The 20,584-nt window shown below is 33.2% G+C and overlaps 1 protein-coding gene across 10 annotated transcripts in view; it reads left to right on the forward strand.

The window, feature by feature from the left end:
- Positions 1–20,584, forward strand: part of Cntln (centlein) — a 199,432-nt gene that overhangs the window by 79,039 nt on the left and 99,809 nt on the right. For 8 of the 10 annotated variants that reach the window (XM_070007817.1, XM_070007750.1, XM_070007757.1 and 5 more), the window contains 2 exons: positions 11,400–11,573; positions 13,321–13,446. In XM_070007817.1, the coding sequence (XP_069863918.1) occupies positions 11,400–11,573; positions 13,321–13,446 (300 nt within the window). The remainder of the gene's footprint in view (positions 1–11,399; positions 11,574–13,320; positions 13,447–20,584) is intronic. The other 2 variants (XM_070007784.1, XM_070007801.1) reach the window with 1 other exon arrangement.

The raw sequence follows: 20,584 nt of genomic DNA on the forward strand, positions 1-20,584 counted from the left end.
TTAGTGAATTTGTTTGAGTATGATTGAGGTTTTAATGTATAGAGATGATAATGCATAACAAGCGTAGTCCCTTGCTTATACTATTAGTGCACAAATTTTGATTTTCTTACTGGTGACCTAAGTGGTAAGTGTTTATAAAAGTTACATTGAATATTATAATAAGTAATGGGATTATATCCAAAGTCACATAATTTAGAGATGTACCATAGGGGAAATTTAATTCTTCACATGTAGAAATTCACTTCTTGATTCATTAAAATATACTTTGAATATTAAGATCTATAAATTTTTGCTTAATGAGAGGTTTAAAACATACCTTAAAAAACCTGATTATGTTCATTTTTAATTAAGGTTAAAAATCTATAATAAAATCCAATTTGAATCCTAGTTTTACAGTATGTCCAGGATTACTTTATTCGTAGGAGTTAAAGTTAACTCAGTGTGTAAGGAGTTAGGTTAGAGTTTAACACCCTTAATCCTTCCTTCCTTCCTTCCTTCCTTCCTTCCTTCCTTCCTTCCTTCCTTCCTTCCTTCCTTCCTTCCTTCCTTTCTTTCTTTCTCTCTCTCTCTTTCTTTCTTTCTTCCTTTCTTCCCTTCTTCCCTTCTTCCTTTCTTTCTCTTTCTCTCTTTGTTTCTCTCTCTCTCTCTTTTTTGCCAGTCTTGGGGCTTGAACTCAGGGCCTGGGCACTGTCCCTGAGCCTCTTTGTGCTCAAGGCTAGTGTTCTATCACTTGAACCATAGCTCTACTTCTGCTTTTCTAAGTAGTTAATTGGGAATCAATCTAAGACTTTCCTGTCCTAGCTGGTTTCAGATGAAGATCCTCAGATACCAGCCTCCTGAGTAGATAGGATTAAAGCATGTGCCTGGCCCCTTAACATTCTTTTATGACACAAATATCAGTCATTTGTTAGTGCAGAGTGATATGTACATGTAGCAGACTAACACTCAGTTTATAGTTGCTCATTTTCCTATAATAAATGCTAGTGTTAGCTATTGGTAATGATACAATACTATATAATTGAGTACAAACAATGACATCCATGTACAGTGCACTCAGTGTTTAATATAGTATGTAGAAGTAAAGTTATAAATTTCCCCTTTGCAGGCGCTGACTTCTCCATACAAGTGTTTAGATATGAAAGATGTAACTGAGTGTAGTAGTAAAATGATATATAATGTGAAATTTAGATAGTATTTATATGAGGATGAATTGATTTCAAAATTTTACCTTCTTATAATCAATAATTCTTGTATCATTTTGTAATCTCTAAATACAAACAGTATTTCTGTTAAAAAAATAAGTGGATCTAAAGTTCATATTTTTAACAACAGTGCTAGCTACATTTGTTGTTTCTAGACAATCTTACTTCACTTAGTTGTCTTTCTGAAAGAGAGGTTAAATTTAAATTGGTATACTAATTTCATTTATGAACTTTCATGACAAAAATATTTTGATTTATAATGTCAGTTGAATTGACACACTTTTTTATTTTCCTTTTTTAGACTATTAGTAAAGTCATGTTTTCAGGGTGTGTTGAATTTAGCTAACAATATTTGTTTTCTTGTTTAGTAATATGTAATATGTGTTTTAGTAATATGTGTTCCTGCATTTCTAAAATAAATTTTAAGTAATAGATTGTTTCTTCAGAGAGCCAAACATTTCAGAAGAAAAAAGAATATCTATAACGTGTATTTATGCTAGCTATAAGTACATATGATATATAAAAATGTACTTGCAAAATTTTTACATTGTATCTTCTTTCAAAAACATTTACTTGTTTTCAGAGAAGTCACTAAAGTTGTCAGTTTTCTTTCTTATATATGTGTATTTTATATGTTATATGACTTATAAATATAAACAGTATAGATTATAAATACACATATACTTGTGTTTGATCCACACTTGAATGCTTTTTATGAAAAACTTTTATTATTGAGGGATTATTATTTTAAAATGTTTGTGTTTTACAATAAGCAATATTACATGTTGGTAGGGTTAGAGTTTGTAAAATTCTTAAATAACTGAGATAACAATGTATAATTCTATAAATTAATTACTTTTTCTCTAAATTCCAGTGTTTGGAAGAAGTATAGGAAGCAATAGACCTGAACATTTGTTTAAAGCTTACTAGTACATAAAACAATTTATTTTATAGGTTTTAAAGTTATTATAACAGTACTAATTTTATCAGGAAATATTCAGTAAGTTTCCACTATAACAATGCCTCCAGAGTGACTGAGTATTTATATTGTATACTATTTTGTGCTGTAGATTGAACTGAGGTTGTGTTGTGCATATCAGGCAAATACTCTACCACTAAGTTACATCCTTAACTCCTGAGTTTTTGAGACAAGGTCTTACGATATAGCTCAGTTTGGCCTGGAATTTGTTATCTAGCCCATTCTGACACCAAACTTGCAGTATTATTTCCTCTACTTTCACAGTGCAGTGATTACAGATGTATGCAAACATTCATTGTTAAATTATATTATTTTACCATAAGGATTGATACAACACTGAAAGGCTTTTTTTCTACTTCTGTATCTTCTTATAGGAATTTATTCAAAATTATTGGTGGGTCAATGTATAAAATGTCACATAGGAGCTAGGTGTGTAAGTGGAAGAAAATGTATTTAGTGTGTTTTAGGCCCTACATTCAATCCTTCTTACCAAACAAAACAAGAAGTTGTGTGTTAACAATTATTTCCAGCTGGAAGCTTTTTGGTATGTATGCCACTCATCATTTTGGTTAACTATGATTTAGCAATGTAATATTATATATTTTAAGAATTCTAAAACAGAAGACTTTTCTAATTATTAGAGAAAATTTTATTTGTAAAATAATTATTAGCAAAAAACCAGAACTTTATTTTTGTGTGTGTACTAGTTCTTGGCACTATCTCTGAGCTTTTTTGCTCAAATTTGACACTCTTCCACTTGAACTACAGCTCCACTTCCAGATTTTTAATGATAAATTGGAGGTAAGAAACTTATGAACTTTCCTATATGGTCTGGTTTCAAGCAACAATCTTCAAATCTTGGCCTCCTGAGTAGCAAGGATTACAAGTGTTAGCGCTTGCCTCCTGATTTAAGTTTCTATGATTTTAAGGGTTATAGAATCAATTTCTACAGAGTGGGATTTAAGTAATTACTTGAATTTGCTATATATACCTTAAAGAGGATAGGATGTATAAAGACACATAAGGCTCTTTGGGCCTATGCACATATCTTCATAGACATATTATGCATATGCATGTAATATTTACATGTGTTTATATATATATGTAAACTAAATTTACTAAAAGTAGGTTACAGTACAGTAGGTTGGAATGCTAGAGAGCAACTTCACATTAGAGTAACATCATATATACTACTTAAGGCAGGTAATCTGGCTCAGTATCAAATCATGTCAGTATTGTATATCTGCTATGGTTTGTTTATGACTTGTCTCCCAAGTGTTCAAATGTTAGAATCTTGTGTCTCTAATTTGGCAATATTATGTGACAAAACCTGTTAGATGTATGACCTAGTGGGATATGATTAGTTCATCGATGGTGCATTGCTAAAAGAGTTAGTTGTCATAAAAAAGAGAGAATAACCCCTCCCATACACTGGCTTTCTGTCAGCATGGCATCTTTTCCTCTCACAAACATTCCTGCCATTATACCATCTGCCATAAAGTCATATAGCCAGAGAGAACCTCGTCAATGCTGGCACTACACTGTTTATTCTTTATTTTCTAAACATTGTGCTAATTCATTCTCTTTTCCTTATAAATTACCTACTTTTGGTATTTTGTTATAGCGATGGAAAATGAAATGATACAATGTATTTGTTAGGATATGATAAAAATAATATTTTACCTGTATTTTCTTCCTCCTCTGAACTAATTACCCTAGCGTAATTATTAGAAAATATCAGACAGATTCATAAGGAGTTGCATCCTAAAAGAAAAAAAAAACTTCCCAAATCTGATAAAAAAATAAATTTCTGAGAAATTAGTATAGCCAAGAGAAAGATCATGGGGAGATATTATAGCTAAATATCCCATCCTAGATGGGATACTGAAAAAGGACATTATGTAACTGAAAAAGGACATTATGTAAAAACTAAGGAAATCTATATAGAATATGAATGCTAGCTAATGATGTATGAATATTGGCCAACTAATTATAAGCAATATACCATATTAATTTGTTAATTAGGAGAAACTAGATTGCGAGAGGTAGTGTATAGGGCACTGGAGTATCTTCTTATTTTTCTGTATATATAAAAAATTTTTCTGTATATTTAAAAATAAAATCAATTAAGTAAAACTCTGGACTCTGTACCCCAAACTTACCATAGGAACTTTGGGTGAGGACATTATGATGAAACTTACATTCACTTTCTCCTAACAATACTTTCTTTCATTTTATTTATAGAATTGTTTTATTTTGAAACATATTTATTGACATGTTCACTATAAATTTTAATGGAATTTAGGAGAGCATAGGGAAGTGTATATATACAATCTGTCTCCTTAGAAATTCTAAAAGAGTTTTGTTTTCTGTGTATGTAAATATGTATATAAATAGCCTGCTTTTCTGAAATTATCATGGATGTATTTCCATCTCATTCATCAACATATATGGAATGTTAAGTCAAAGGTATGTACATTTTTATAGTTTTTGATAGAAAATTTATAGCAGGTTATACTTCTTAAAGTATATTCTTAAAGTACAGGGGTCATGAATTATGCATCATCCAACTTTTAAAATCTTGAAGACTTTCTTAGAAATCCTTTTTGTGCTCTTTGTAAAAATCTAATAGATTAGTAAGCCGCCTTCTTCTGTGAATCAGTGAGTGGAGTTGAATAGCACCCTCCACAGATATTTACTTTATCCCTTAACAGAAACATGGAATACTGTTTAGCATGTTATCTGGTATATAAGGTATATGTTTTTGTTTTGTTTTGTTTGAGTTAGAATCTCACTATGCAGCCTAGGTTGGCCTGGAACTAACTATGTAGGATTCCCAAGTGCTGGAATTACAGGCATGTCTGGTTAAAAATGTGTATATACCAGGCACCAGTAGATCATGCCTTTAACCATAGTTTCTTCAGAGGCAGAGAACAGGAGAATCATGGTTGGAGGGTAGGCTGGGGGAAAAATTCTGTGAGTCTCCATCTCCGTAGAAGGACGCCAGCCATATTGGCATGTGCCTGAGGTCTCAAAGCCTTAAGTAGACAGATATTGGCTCAGGTGTCTGTTTTGGAAGAAAGTAAGACCCCATTTGAAAACTAACAAGGGAAAAAGGGCTGGTGGTGTGGCTCAAATTGTGGAGCTCCAGCCCAGCAGGTGGGAGGCATGGAATTGCAACCATGTACCTCCAAAATAACAGAAAAAGTATATAGTCGCACTATGAAAACTGTAAAACAGTTCTTATAAATGGATCTATAGTAAGTAAAATGATTTAAAAAAATCTAGGCAGATAAAAGAAATGAAAATCAAAACAACATTGAGATACCACTTCATCCCAGTTAGAATGGCTGTAATCAAGAAATCTAATAACAACTGATGCTGGAGGGGATGTGGACAGAAGGGAATGCTACTGCCTTGTTGGTGGGAGTATGAACTTGTTCAACCACTTTGGAAAGTATTATGGAGGTTGCACAAAAGACTACACATATAGTTCCCCTGTGACCCAGCAATCCCACTTTTGGGCATTTACCCAAATGATCACAAACAAGACCATACTAAAGCCACCAGCACAACTATGTTTATTGCAGCCTTATTTACCATAGCTAAGATATGGAACCAACCCAGATGCCCCTCAGTAGATGAATGAATCAAGCAAATGTGGTACATACACACAATGGAATTCTATGCCTCCATCAGAAAGAATGACATTGCTCCATTTGTTAGGAAATGGAAAGACTTGGAAAAAATTATATGAAGTGAAGTAAGCCAGGCCCAAAGACACATAGGTTCCGTGGTTTCCATTATTTGCAATAACTAGTCTGAGACAAGAAGAAAAAGTCACATAAGATGATGTTAAGTGAAATGAACCCCAAGATAAGGACACAGTGTTTTTTTTCTTTCTTGCTATTGTTTCTAATGTATTTATAAGGTACCATGTGATTTTTTTTTGTTGCTTTGTATGTCCCTCCCCCATGGTATAACCCGTTTTCACTGTATTTGATGTTGGTATAATTTGTGGAGAGGAAGGGAAAAAACAAATTGTTTAAATAGGGATACCAGTTGACCCATTGCAGCAATGAGATGTATAAGACACTATGTCGAAAATGAACTGTATAATTTAGGCAGTGTGGGGAGTGGGAGTGTAGTTGTGGAGATGGGAGGGAAGAGATGGTAAGGGAAGAACAAAGGAGGAGGCAACAATGCTTGATAAGAAATGTACTCATTACCTTGCTCATGTTAATTGTAACCCCTCTGTACAGTATTTTCACAATAAAACACTTATTTAAAAAAATCTAGGCAGAAAACCACATTTAAAGAGACTGGGAACATGTGTGAACTATTTTATGGAATTGAAGTCTGTGTCTACATAGATTAGTATGTACAAACATCTCAAATGGATAAAATATTATTTTAAAGCAAACTAAATATAACTTACTTTATACTTTTACAATGTGAATTTGAGTTTATCACTATTTTCAATTTTAAAGTTACTTATTAAAACATTTTGAAAAATGTTGCATAAATATCCTTTGTTGTTAGAAATAATGTTTATATAATAATTGAAATAATATTGTTAGCATTATAGTGACAGTATCTATTTTGGAGCATTTTTTTTTGCCTTTTTTTTAAATTGTGAAAATACAGAGGGGTTACAATAACATGGGCAAGATAAGGAGTAGATTTTTTTTCAAGCATTGTAGCCTCCTCCTTTGTTTCCCCTTCCCATCCCATCCTCTCCCCACCCTCCACCCAACCCTCCCCCCCCAACCAAAGTTGTAAAGTTCGTTTTCCACATAACGACTTGTATGTCTCATTGTTGCAATGGGTCCACCTGTATCCCTATTTAAACGATTTGTTTTTTCCCTTCCCCTCCACAAATTATAACAACATCAAATACAGTGAAAGCACAGGTTATACCATGGGGGAGGGTCATACAAAGCAACAAAGAAATAATCTTATAAATGTGTTAGAAACAATCGCATGAAAGAAAAAAACATTTGAATACATATCTTAGGGTTCATTTCCCTAACATCAACTTATCTGACCTTATCTGCTTGACTCAGACATATACTAGTTATTGCAAATAAGGGAAACCATGGGACCTATGTTTCTTTGGGCCTGGCTTACTTCACTTCATATAATTTTTTCCAAGTCTTTCCATTTCCTAACAAATGGGGCAATGTCATCCTTTCTGATGGGGGCATAGAATTCCATTGTGTATATATACCACATTTTCTTGATCCATTCATCTACTGAGGGTTGGTTCCATATCTTAGCTATGGTAAATAAGGCTGCAATAAACATAGTCAAGCTGGTTGCTTTAGTGTGGTCTTGTTTGTGAATATTTGGGTAAATGCCCAAAAGTAGGATTGCTGGGTCCTAGGGGAGTTCTATGTGGAATCTTTTGAGGAACCTCCATACTACTTTCCAAAGTGGTTGAACAAGTTTACACTCCCACCAACAAAGCAGTAAGATTCCCTTCTGTCCACATCCCCTCCAGCATCTGTTGTTATTAGAGTTCTTGATTATAGCCATTCTAACTGGGGTGAGGGTTGTTTTGATTTGCAATTCTTTTATGGCTAGAGAGGTTGAGCATTTCTTCATGCCATCTTTCTTTCCTCTTCAGAGAAGTTCCTCTAAGTCTTTAACCCACTTATTTATTGGGCAGTTGTTTCTTTGAAGATAGGGGGATTTAATTTTTTGAGTTCCAGGTATATTTTAGATATGAGACCCTTGTCTGTTGTATGGCTAGTGAAGATCTTCTCCCAATCCGTGGGCTTTCTATTGATCTTGCTAGCTGTGTCCTTTGCCATGCAGAAGCTCTGCAATTTCATGCAATCCTATTTGTTCAGCCTTTCTTTGATTTGTTGTGTTTCTGTGTCTCTTATTAATAAAATTTCGGCCTGTGCCAAGGAGACCTAGGGTTTTTCCTATTCCATCCTGTAATGTTTTCAGAGTCTCTGCTTTGACTCCAAGGTCTTTGATCCATTTGGAGTTGATTCTGGTGCAGGGTGATATATAAGGATCTAGTTTTGTTTTCTACAAGTAGTTAACCAGTTTTGCCAGCACCATTTACTGAAGAGGCTGTCTTTCTTCCATTCTATTTTTTTAGCTCCCTTATCGAAGATTAGATGGCTATAGGACTGTATGTTCATTTCTTGGTTTTCAATTCTATTCCATTGGCCCTGAGGTCTTTTCTTGTGCCAGTACCAAGCTGTTTTGATTACTATGGCTTTATAGTAGAGTTTGAAATTTGGTATTGATATTCCTCCAGCAGTGTTCTTTCTGTTGAGGATTGTTTTTGTTATTTGGGGTCTTTTATTGTTCCATATGAATTTTTGGATTGCCTTTTCTATTTCATTGAAGAATGAGGTTGGAATATTGATAGGTATCTCATTGAATTTGTAGATAGCCTTGGGAAGTATCGTCATTTTCACGATGTTGATCTTTCCAATCCAGGATCATGGAAGTTTTTGCCACTTTCTAAGTTCTGTTTTGATTTCCTTTTTCAAGTTTTTAAAGTTTTCATCATAGAGGTCCTTCACTTCTTTTGTTAAGTTAATTCCTAGGTATTTTTTTTTTGTGGGGTTAGTACGAATGGAGTTGCTTTCCTAATTTCAGCCACACTTTTCTCATTGTTGGCATACAGAAAAGCCATTGGTTTTTGAGGCTTAATTTTATACCCTTCTACTTTGCTAAAGTTTTGAATCAGCTTGAGTTATTTGGGAGTGGAGTCTATGGGATTCTTTATTTTTTTTTTTTTTTGGTTTACTGATGAACTGTACATTTTCCCTTTCTTTCTTTCTTTTCTTTCTTTTGTGTCATGGGGCACTGTCCCTGAGCTTCTTTTGCTCAGGGCGAGCACTCTACCAGTTGAGCTACAATGCCACTTCAGCTTTTTCTGTTTGTGTGGTACTGAGGAATCGAACCCAGGGCTTCATTCATGCTAGGCAAGCACTCTACCACTAAGCCACCTTCCCAGCCACTATGAGATTCTTTAAATACAAGATCATGCCATCTGAAAAGAGGGAGAGTTTTACTTCTTCTTTCCCTGTTTGGATCCCCTTTATATTTGCATCTTGTCTTATTGCTGTAGCTAGGCATTCTAATACTAGATTGAAGAGAAGTGGAGAGAGTGGACATCCTTGTCTCGTTCCTGAGTATTTTGGAGCATTTTTCTTCCTGAATCTTTATTAAAGTTTCTTGATTGATTATTAATTTTCTTATATTCTTAGGTAAGGTATGACATTGAAAACAATTTTAAGAATACTAAATTCTTTTTAACCTAATTTGCTTATTGGATATACCAATAAAGTAAAATTATCTTTCTCCTGCTTTATTCTAAATTTTAAATTGACCGTGAAAAAGTTATTGAAAACTTAGTGACAGGGTATTCACATATCCTTCATAATTTTATTAATGAAAAACTGGACAAGAGAAGATAGCCTTGAAAATTATTTAGCAGTCAATGATTAGATGTCGTGTGTGTGTGTGTGTGTGTGTGTGTGTGTGTGTGTTTTTGTGTGTGTGTGTGTGTGTGTGTGTGTGTGTGTGTGTGTGTGTGTTGTGTGTGTCAGCCAGTCCTGGAGTTCTGAAGTCCTGGATGCTGCTAGTGAGCATTTTTTCTCAAGGCTATCACTTTACCATTTGAGCTATAGCTCTACTTCTGGCTTTTTTTGGTGTTTAATTGGAGGTAAAAATCTCATGGACTTCCTTATTGGAGCAGGTTTTGACCATTGATCTCAGATCTCAGCTTCCTGAGTAGCTAGGATTACAGGCATGAGCCACCAGCACCCTGAATATATAACAATTTTGATTGTGAAAAGGCAATACAGTGGTTAAAAATAGTGAGAAATAATATGGCAAAATCATATAGCCTCACTAGAAGAGAAATGTTATAAAGTATTTTGTGTTCAAAAATGCAATGGAATAAGCAATCCAACAGTGATAATAGTGTAATAAAAACAACAACACTTTGAAGATAATGTTTAGTAGGATGATAAAATAAAGGCTGGGAAACAAATCAGGTAATTTAAATATATGGATAGTGTAATATTATATATCAAAATGGTCCCCTTACCCTTAAGTTTACAAGTTAGAAATAGGAAAATTGTGCTTATCTTACTTAAAAAGAAAACAGAAGGCAGAACTGAGAAAAGGTAGTATTACTCAGTTGTTTAGGACTTATATGCACACTTAGACACATACACACAGACACATGCATGTAAATACATACATACATATGTTCTCATAGTCCTTAGAAATACCATTTAGGAAGGATGGGGTCTAAAACTCTTAAGTGAAACTTAGGGCCTATCTTATAACTCTAATCCTCTATAACTTTAAGTGAAAATACTTTCAGAGCTATTAGTTCCATATTGATAATATTCACAACATAAGATTTGATATTTCTAGGTGGATAACAAAAACTTTTTTTCACTATGATTGAATATTTTAAGCTTTTGCAAAGGAAGTGATTACTTTTAAATAGCACATATAGTTTTGTTTTATGATTTCAAGTCAATAGAAATGGTAGAATTTCTATAATACTAATTTTCATTGACAGGTTTCTTACCAGTTTTTCCTGTGACTTTGGTTGTTAAAATTTTAGGTCTACCATTAGCAATTTACTTGACACATGAGTTAAGTTTCAGAAGAGAATGGTGAATAGTTTATTGACTTGTAAATATGTCAGAGCTCTTGTAGCATCATTATTAACTTATGATATATTAGAAGATAATTAGACCGAGGCTACTATTACTGTTTTCCTTCTCTCAGGTTTATATTCTAGGCTACTGTTTGACTCTTGATGATCCAGTGATATGTTATATCACGAGGAACTATGTTCAATTATACATGAATAGTGTATTTCATGAAACCATGAAACTTTTTATGAAAATATATATCTAGACATATAGACTCTTGGTGTTTTATTGAGACCTATCTTCTATTATATGATACATTTTAAGTAATGGTAGTTAGCTTTTTTTTTTTAAGTGGGGTCTAGAGATTGAACACAGTGCCTTGAGTGTGGTGTGTATAACCTCTGCTACTGAGCTGTGCTCTAGTTCCTTATAGCTTATAGTTTACTGTTAAAATGATCTTTCAATGAATGCTTATAATGTGTATAATGTAATACATTTAGTATTTTCATGTATTAATAACTAATATATAACCATAGCCTAGATATTTATTAATATATTTTTAAAAAATAGGTGTCTGAACAGCCATCACTAACAAGCTTAGAAACACTAATGGTCTCACAAAAGTCTGAAATTGAGTATTTGCAAGAGAAACTGAAAATTGCAAGTCAAAAGCTATCTGAGAATAACTGTACCAACGTTTTTCCAGAGAAGAGCATTATGATAAGTACTGAAGGAAAACAGAAGGTAGAGACCTCTTGTCACTTTGTGTTTTTTAGGATGAGGCTGGCAATCCAAAAGATAAAGTTCAGAAACAAACAATGTTATGTACTTCCTTGTCTGTGTTTATTGAAATTAAACAATATTATGTGCTAACTGATCTTTAAAAGGCTTCCAAGGAGTAGGAAATATTCCCTTTTAAAGCCTAAATAATATTTTTCCTAATTACGTAATTGAGTATATTGTTAGTAGTATTCCTGTTTTGTTAGTGAATTATATACTTACATTGAAATGTTTTCCTAAGTATCTCTTATCTATAATAAAATGGGACAGTATTGGTTATTTCTTTTAAAAATGGTATGGTTATTTTTCAGTTCTTAAATTTAGTGGAAGTAAAAGTATTTCTAAGTTTTTATTCTAATATAATATTTAATGTATGGTCAATGTGGGATATAAAATAATAAATGGATTTTAACATTAACATGTATTGGTATTTTATAGGTTTAAAGAGGTAGAAAAAAATGAACATATTTTGTATAGGATATTCTCATTAATGTCTTGAGTTTTCCCTTTTTAGTATTCATTACATATTTAAGTCATATATCAAAAGATTTCCTAGATTGTTGACTAATACAAAAATTTCATTACACATTGCAGTTTTATTAATTATTGTATTTCCACATAAGAGGAAAAGACATTCCTTTATAAGTAAGACATTCCTTTATAAGTAAGGAGATTTAGATTATTTTTCTTAAACTTTTTACATCAGCAATACAGGGAGAATGTTTTTTTATATATAAAACAAACTTTTCACAGTAATTTTTCCATTTTTTTCTCAAGTAAAACAAACTGTCATAATAGAGGAAGCATTTGAAATTAGACCCATGAGTCTGTGTTACTCTTATGAGTCCCTGTAATATTGTTATTCTCAGAGGAATGAATTTTATTCATTTTAAAATCATAACTGTATCATATATATCTTGCCATGTTTATTTAAATTAAACATTCTTGTAAAATAGAAATGCAACATTATAGGTCTTTCTTTGATTGCTTACTGTATTGCTAAAGTTTAAAAATGTACTACATTGATGGTCTTCTTTTAATAAAAAAGGAATGCATTTTATACAAGTTTTTTTTTTCTTTTTTGTAAGGACATGCATTAGGATGAACACTATGTTGCCCAGCTTAATAGTTGCCTTCTCATATTCTCCAGATTGGTATATGAAACTGTACATAATATAAACACACATTCTTGTCTCTAGTTAGCCACATTATAGTTAATGACCATATGGTCATTATGGTATAAGATCTACTGTCTGTTGTATTTATATTCCTCTAGCATATTGTTCCTTCAACTTCACAGTGTGTTAAACTATTTCAAAGGGAAAAAATCCTTTCCCTCTTGTTTCTGGTTGTCCTATCAAGTGTAACCTTGGACCCTTATAGAGCAATTAGACCAGCCTCTATCCCCTCCTTTGTAATGAGGTTTCTTGCATTTCTGAGTCTATAACCCTTTAGTCTTCCCTAATGGGACATCATTATTCTGAAAGAAACAATGTAAATGTAAATGAATATTCTCATTAACGAGTCACAGAGAAACCTTTAGTGGTAGCACTGTGGTAATTCCGCTTGTTATTTCTCTGGTATTCCATGCAGGACTTTTTTTTTTTATAATTCATTATTAGTATTCAAAATTACTTGTTCTTTAATTTTGCATGTCTTTTATAATCCAGTGTTTCAACTAGTTCAACCATGTCCTTGTTTTATTCTCAAGGAACCACCTGTGAAACATTCAAGGTCTTTGTCCCCAAAGAGCTCTTTCTTGGACTCTGAGGAGCTAAGGAAGCTGAGAATGGCTGAAAGAAAGATTGAAAACTTAGAGAAGATACTACAGCTAAAGGTGAACATTGAATCATTTCTTTAGTAGTAACCATGCAAATACAAAAATATACCAAGTAAACATTCATTTTACAAATTACTATTTGTCATTTTTCTTGCCTGAATTTAATTGCCTGAAAAAAGCATGTAGCCTGTCTCTTGTTTTTAATATTTCTGAGGATCATAATGTAATAAAATATTTGCTACTTCAAAATGAAATATATATTCACTACTTTCAAATTATTTGTGTTTTTGTTGTAAGTTGGTAATACATTTATTACATTTCTCAGAGACAAAAACATAGAACTCCAGGAAGAGGAAAGAGAATTTACTATGTTTATTATATATGATACATATTTATATCTATCTGTAAAACTAAAAGTGAGTTTGAAAACTCTACTATTTTAAGTGATTTATAGTTATCCTGTATGTAAAACTTAGTCAAGGCTAAGGATGTAACTCAATAGTACAACCATTGTCCAACATAAAAGACAGAGTTTGGTATCAGTTCCACAAAAAATACATACAAACAAACAAACATAATACATAGTAAAAATGGCAAATTAACACCAGTATTTTGACAAGGCATAGTGCTTCACTTCTATAATCCCAGCTATAGGGAGAAGGTAGGAGGTTCACTTTCAAATGGTGGCCCAGTCAAAAGTGCAAGACCCTGTCTAAAAATTAACTATAGCAAAAAGTTCTTGGTATATGCTCAAGTAGAAGTGTTATTAATTGTGAGGACTATGTTCAATTCTCAGTACTATAAAAAAAATCCATTATTTTATCATTTCAACTGACTTTGTCTCATAACATGTAATATTTGAATGGATACTCTGGCCAAGTTTAATAGTGTATTGGTTTGACTTTGAAAGGTTAGACTTACTAGTTTTTACTTTGTGAATTCTTTTTGTAGTGGGGAGGGGCAGTGAGACAGACCACTCAGCCAACAGTGAAAATGTCAAAGATGTTATTGAGGGAAAAGTGCTGATGTATGAGGACTGCACACGAGGACCGCACCTGGAGTTGGGATCCCAGGAAACAGCCCTGAGGGCCAGCCCGGTGGGGAAAGGGGGAGGCTGGGTGTTGGTTTTATCCAATGATTGTTACAAGAAATGTGCACCTTAAGTTTAAATTTCCCACCAAGGTTTTGCTGGTGGGAAGCAGGGGAATAGAACAAAGGGTGGTGATGGTTCTGCTGGGTTAGGGTTCGCATTGCTCAGAAAATAGCAGAAGCAGAGTTACAGAGTGACAGGGTTACAGAGTTAGAATTACAGTTGCTAGCTGAAATAGCAAGTTACCAGGGAAATCTTATCCACAGCACATTTACATTTATATCTTAAAATCATTCATTATCCATTTTATTTATGTATTTATTTATTTATTTTTTTGGGTCCGGTTGTGGGGCCTGAACTCTGGGCCTGGACACTGTCCCTCAGCTCTTCAGCTCAAGGCTAGCGCGCTAACACTTGAGCCACAGCGCCACTTCCGGCTTTTTTCTTTTTGCTTATGTGGTGCTGAGGAATAGAACCCAGGACCTCTGGCTTGCAAGGCAAGCGCTCTACCACTGAGCCACCTTCCCAGCCCTCATTATCCATTTTAAACAAGCCAAGTCAAATATATTCATTCCATCTTTACGTCTTTCACCATATCACTTTTTATCAGAGATCTTCTTCACACATACTGTTCCAATTTTGTGTGACTGAAGACTGATTAAATAACAGATTTTGGTGGTACAGGTATGGAACTTAGGACCTCAGAACCAGGAGGCAATTGCTGCTGCTGCTTCCCCTTCCCCCTCTCCTCCTCTCCCCTCCTCTTTTCCTGCCCTCCCCCCACCCTGCCCTGACCCAGGTTTAAACATAAGACCTGCTAATAAGCAGGTTTATCACTTGATCCATATCCCCAACCTCTTTTGCTTTAGTTATTTTTGTATAGGGTCTTTCCCTTTTTTTTTTTTTTTTTTTTTTTTTTGGTCAGTTGAAATCTGGGCCTGGGCACTGTCTCTCAGCTCTTCAGCTCAAGGCTAGTGCTCTACTACTTGAACCACAGTGCCACTTCCAGTTTTCTGGTGGTTAATTGGAGATAAGCAGACTTTCCTGCCCAGGTTGGTTTTTAACCTCAATCCTCAGACCTCAGCTTCCTGAGTAGCTAGGATTACAAGTGTGAGCCACCATTGCCTAGAGTGGGCCTTTACTTTTTTGCCCAAGGCCAGCCTCAGACCTTGATCATTATACTTATGTTTCCCATAAGTTTTTAGTGATAGAGATTGAACTCTAGACCTGTGCATGCTGGACAGATGCTCTACCATTAAGACAGATTCCCAACAATAAAGTTTGCATTATTTTTCATATAGTATATAGTTACTATTTAGGAGAAAAAGTTTTACTTCAAGTTTGTGTCTTCTGAAACAAAATTGGTTCATTGTAGATGTTGAAGGCCATCTACATTGAAGAGGGCATTATACTTTATTCAGTGTATTAGTATGTTTTACTTTGATCATAATACTAAACATTGTATTAGTTATAAAGAAAAAAGGTTTATTTTGCTCACAGTTCTGCAGATGGATGTGTCTGATGATTCTTCATAGTGGTACAGTCCTGAGGAAGTATAGAGAATTTTATTGGAAGAGGAAGTATACCTCTTTGTAATATACATCTTATGCTCTTTCTTATTTCTTTCTTCTTATAAGACCATTGGGATTCACTCCTAGGAGCTCAACCCTAGTGACCTGGTCTAAGCTTGATCACATCTCTAAGCTACCAACTCTGAATGCCATTTCAGGTTAAGTTTCCACTTTGTACAATGAGAATTAAATTTTACTATATGAACAATGCGGGTCAAATACAAACGTTATTCAAGTCATAGCATTCTATTAAAAATATTAATCTTATCCAAAAAGACTACTTAAGAGGCTGAGATCTGGAGGATTGTGGTTCAAGATGAGTCAGGCAAGAAAATCCTTGGGATTCTGTCTCCAAAATAACCAGCAAAAATCTGGGCTGAAGTTGTAGCTCAAGTGGTGGAGTACCCGCTTGGCATGCAAACCTAGAAAGTGTGAGAGTGAGTTCCAACTCTAGTAATAGACAAAAAAAAAAAAGAATCTCAGACAGGCTATTTTGATTTTTATCTTTAGGCTTATTTTGACTATTGATTTCTTAGCTAACTATACAATTTTATTTTCAGAGTAAAATTCTTGTCCTCACAAAATTTCTTCTTAGTAGTTTTTCTTTATTCACATTTTTTCTCAGTGTAATTGGTAAAAATTATGAATTTCAAATGTATGTCATCTTTCACAGATTTTTTCAAATGATGAAACACGGGAGCAAAAGTTTTTCTTCATTTTATCATTTAGTACAATTTCTTAAAGGGGAAAAAACACTATACTCAAGGATATTTAAGAAAAGAAGTTAGTAAACAAAATTTATAGTAATCTAAGAAGATTTATTGAAACCAGAGTCCTTTTATAGCTTTAGTTTGGTGTAATGAGGAAAACGATCATATTTGTAGAGATAAAATTCCTTATTCTATTACAGCTTATTATGGTATAATGTTAACATTTTTGTTACTATTTAAGTGCATTAAGTCTAAAGTAGTTTGATTAATAGTATGCCTGGGCCTGGGGATGTAGTTAACTGGTAGAATGTATATTAATGTATATTTAGCATGTTGATTTTTTTGGTTGTTGGTGTTTTTCATTTTTATACTGGTATTGGAAGTTCAACTCAGGGCCATGTGTTCTAGCTTGGCTTTTCTTCTAAAGACTGGTTCTCTATCACTTGAGCTACATTTCCATACTTCAGGCTTTTTGGTGGTTAATTAGAAATCTTAAGGACCTTTCTGCCTGGGCTGGCTTTGAACCACAATCCTCATATCTCAGCCTCCTCATTAGGTAGGATTATAGACAGGAGTCACCGGTACCTGGCTAAAGTCCTGGGTTTGAGCTCCAACACTAAATAATAAGAATAAGAATAATGATGGTAAAGATGATGATGATGATGATGATGATGATGATAATGATGATGTCTGTTCGTTTCCTATAACAAAATACTGGGGTGGCTTAGTAAAACAAATTTATTGTCTAATGTTTATGGAGGTAACTTGGTCTTAAACAAAGACAGCAGTAAGTTTGGTTCCTTCAAGTACTGCAAGAGGCAATCAGTTATATTCTTGTCTCTTACCTCTCGAAGCCTTGGGAATGTCTTGTCTTGTAAGTAGCATTCTTCCTATTTTAATATTATTTTTCGTCTATTCACATCTCTCTCCCGTCTGTGTGTGTGTGTGTGTGTGTGTGCGCGTGTGCGTGTGCACACACACACACACTCTACTTCAGTAGAGCTCAGGGCCTTTGTACTCTGAAGAAGCTGGTGCTCTACCACTTGAGCCATACCTTCACTTCTGACTTTTTACTTGTTAGTTGGCGATAAGAGTCTCAGGTTTGTTACTGGACTGGCTTTGAACCATGAGATCCTAGCCTCCTGAGTAACTAAGATAATAGATGTCAGACTATAGAGCCTGGCCTTTCCTTGTGTTAATCTTTCCTCTTTTAACAAAGGATATTGGTCATATTGGATTAAGGTCTACCTAATGACTTAATTTTAACTTATGTCAGTGTCTCCAAATAAGATCATATATTTTGTGACTTAGGAATCTAACATACATTGTTTCTGAGAGTGGAGGCAGAGTTTCATAATTCAACCTGTAACACATGACTTTTGAATTATAAAATATATTTGTTCATCTGAGTATTACCTTTATAGATTGTTAACCACTAATACATGCTAAGTTTTTTTATATTAAAATGTTTTTATTAGGAAAGTACAATTACAGCTTCAAGGGATGAGTGGAGAAGTTCAGATAAAGATTGCCAAAAATGTTCCATGCTTAAATGATTATTATAGACAATTAGTTAACAGTCTCTTCTTTTGTGAGACTTTAGAATATCAATGTGTACTGTGAAAGGTACATGTTTTCTCCTATTGAAATGTATGTTTTTTTCATATTGGCTATATTATACTTATTAATATCTTCCAACTTGCTGGTATCCATTGGAAGAGAGGAAATGCTGAACTAAACACAAAAGACAGAATCCATGGAACCAGAGACAGTTGTATAGTCCAAGGCTGATTTTCCCAGGTAAATTAAAAGAGGGAGAGAGATATAGTTTCCACAATGGTGCATATAACATTTATATATGCATTTTGATACATTGAGATTATGCTCTTTATTATATCAGCAGTAAGTTTACACATTTATTTGTACACTTATTAACATGATCTTCTTGTATTTTCTTTTGTGAATACCCTTACATATTTTAAGATGGTTTATCATTGTCATGTAATAAATAATAAATAAGTTAATGATATAAAAGAAATAACAACAGCTAATGATATAAAAGAAATAACAACTGCTTTTAAAAAGTAATTTTATTGGTACTATAAAGGTGTGTAGATATGGGCTGCCAGTTCATAAGTCAGGTAATAAGTACATTTTTTCTTTTGGAAAGTGTCACCCCCGGCTTCCTTTCCCACAAGTTACATAAGTCATTTTCCACATAGTGTATACTAAATAGCATGATTGCATTTGTTCACCCAACTGTAATTCTGATGTCATGAATTTTGTGATCTAACAACTTCTAAAATAAACTTTAGAAATGAGCACATTAGAGTTTTATGAAATCCTTACTATTTTTGTGAAACCTTGGATTCCTACTTCATTGACTTTCATGCATTTGATTACTTGATTCTATTAACACTTCTCAATGCTATTTAATTCTCTGTCAAAGATAGTTTACATATCCTTTTTTCAGAATCATGATATGTATGTTTCATATGTATTTTATAAAATTTGCTGAAACTAAATTTTCATAATGGGATTTTTGGTATTTTATTCAATACTTCATTTTATTTTTACTTGTATAAAACCTTGTTCTAATTCCCTTAACATTGAGTCACTGCTTTATCATCGGAACTTGTGCTGTTTTTATTTGCTTTATTCTCATTGAGATTTTAACCAAATCAGGCTAGATAAAAGTTTCTATTTTATGAAATTAAAAATGAGTTTATAAGTATCTTTGAATAAAGTTAGCTGATACAAATTTTAGTCATTCAAACTTGCTTGTACACAGAACTATGAAGATGGTAGTTTAGTAATTTTAGAGTGTTCTCATGAATGAATCTCATTCATTGGCTATCAATTATACATTGTAATGTTTTTGTATGTGTCCTTTGAGTTAGTGATATAAACAGTATCAGTTCATATACTTAATTTTTTTTTAAGAAATTTGGTGGTAATATTTCCTAAATGAAGCACAATTTTGCTTTTAATCTCATGTCAAGTGAAATATAGAGTTATTAATTCTTTTAAGATTATCAACTTTTGACAAGTAACTTCATCTGCCATCGGTTCTTGTAGGAACATTTTTTGTGAAGTCTTATTATCTAACATTTAGATTTTTGTAAATTTTTAGTTTGTGGAGTAGGACAAATAAACACTAGTGCCAGGATTAGTTTAGCACATTAACCTAACTATAAATGTCTTTAAGAACAATTATTATTTCTATTATATTGAGTTACAAATAATCCTTAGTTTGATTTTAAATAGTTTAACTTTTAATAACTCTAAAACTTTTGCAAACATTCTAGTGTTAGAGATAATAAATCAAGCACCAAGTAAAATTAAAACAGAAAACATATCAATAAAATCTTTGACTATAATAACTAGCTAATGGGAATAGCTATTTATTGAGTTATTACAGGAAAACCAAAACTATTTGCCACTATTGAACATTTTTACTAAGGCTTTAGGAATCAGAAGTGGGAGCATTCAGTGCTATGATTTGTATGTCTCCCATAAAGTATAACATATCATAAATGATATATGAGATTTGGTAGATTTCCTAGTGAGTCTAAAATGTTTGCTAATGGCCTAATGAAGTTTAGTTTGTGTTTTAGAATTAAGGAAAACAATGTTTAATGGTAGCTCAATTAGAATTAAGGAAAACAATGTTTAATGGTAGCTGAAGTAGTACTGGAAACTATTAGAATAGTGACAGTGTTAATAAGAAACAACTTATTCTATTAATTCAACAGAGGATGAGAAGGAATAATGTTGGGAAATAATAAATAAGGTTGGGAAAGTAATGGAATATTAGTAGAATG

This window comes from Dipodomys merriami, unplaced genomic scaffold (assembly GCF_024711535.1).
Source record: "Dipodomys merriami isolate MVZ:Mamm:240054 unplaced genomic scaffold, mDipMer1.0.p SCAF_11, whole genome shotgun sequence".
In the NCBI taxonomy this organism is placed as follows: domain Eukaryota; kingdom Metazoa; phylum Chordata; class Mammalia; order Rodentia; family Heteromyidae; genus Dipodomys; species Dipodomys merriami.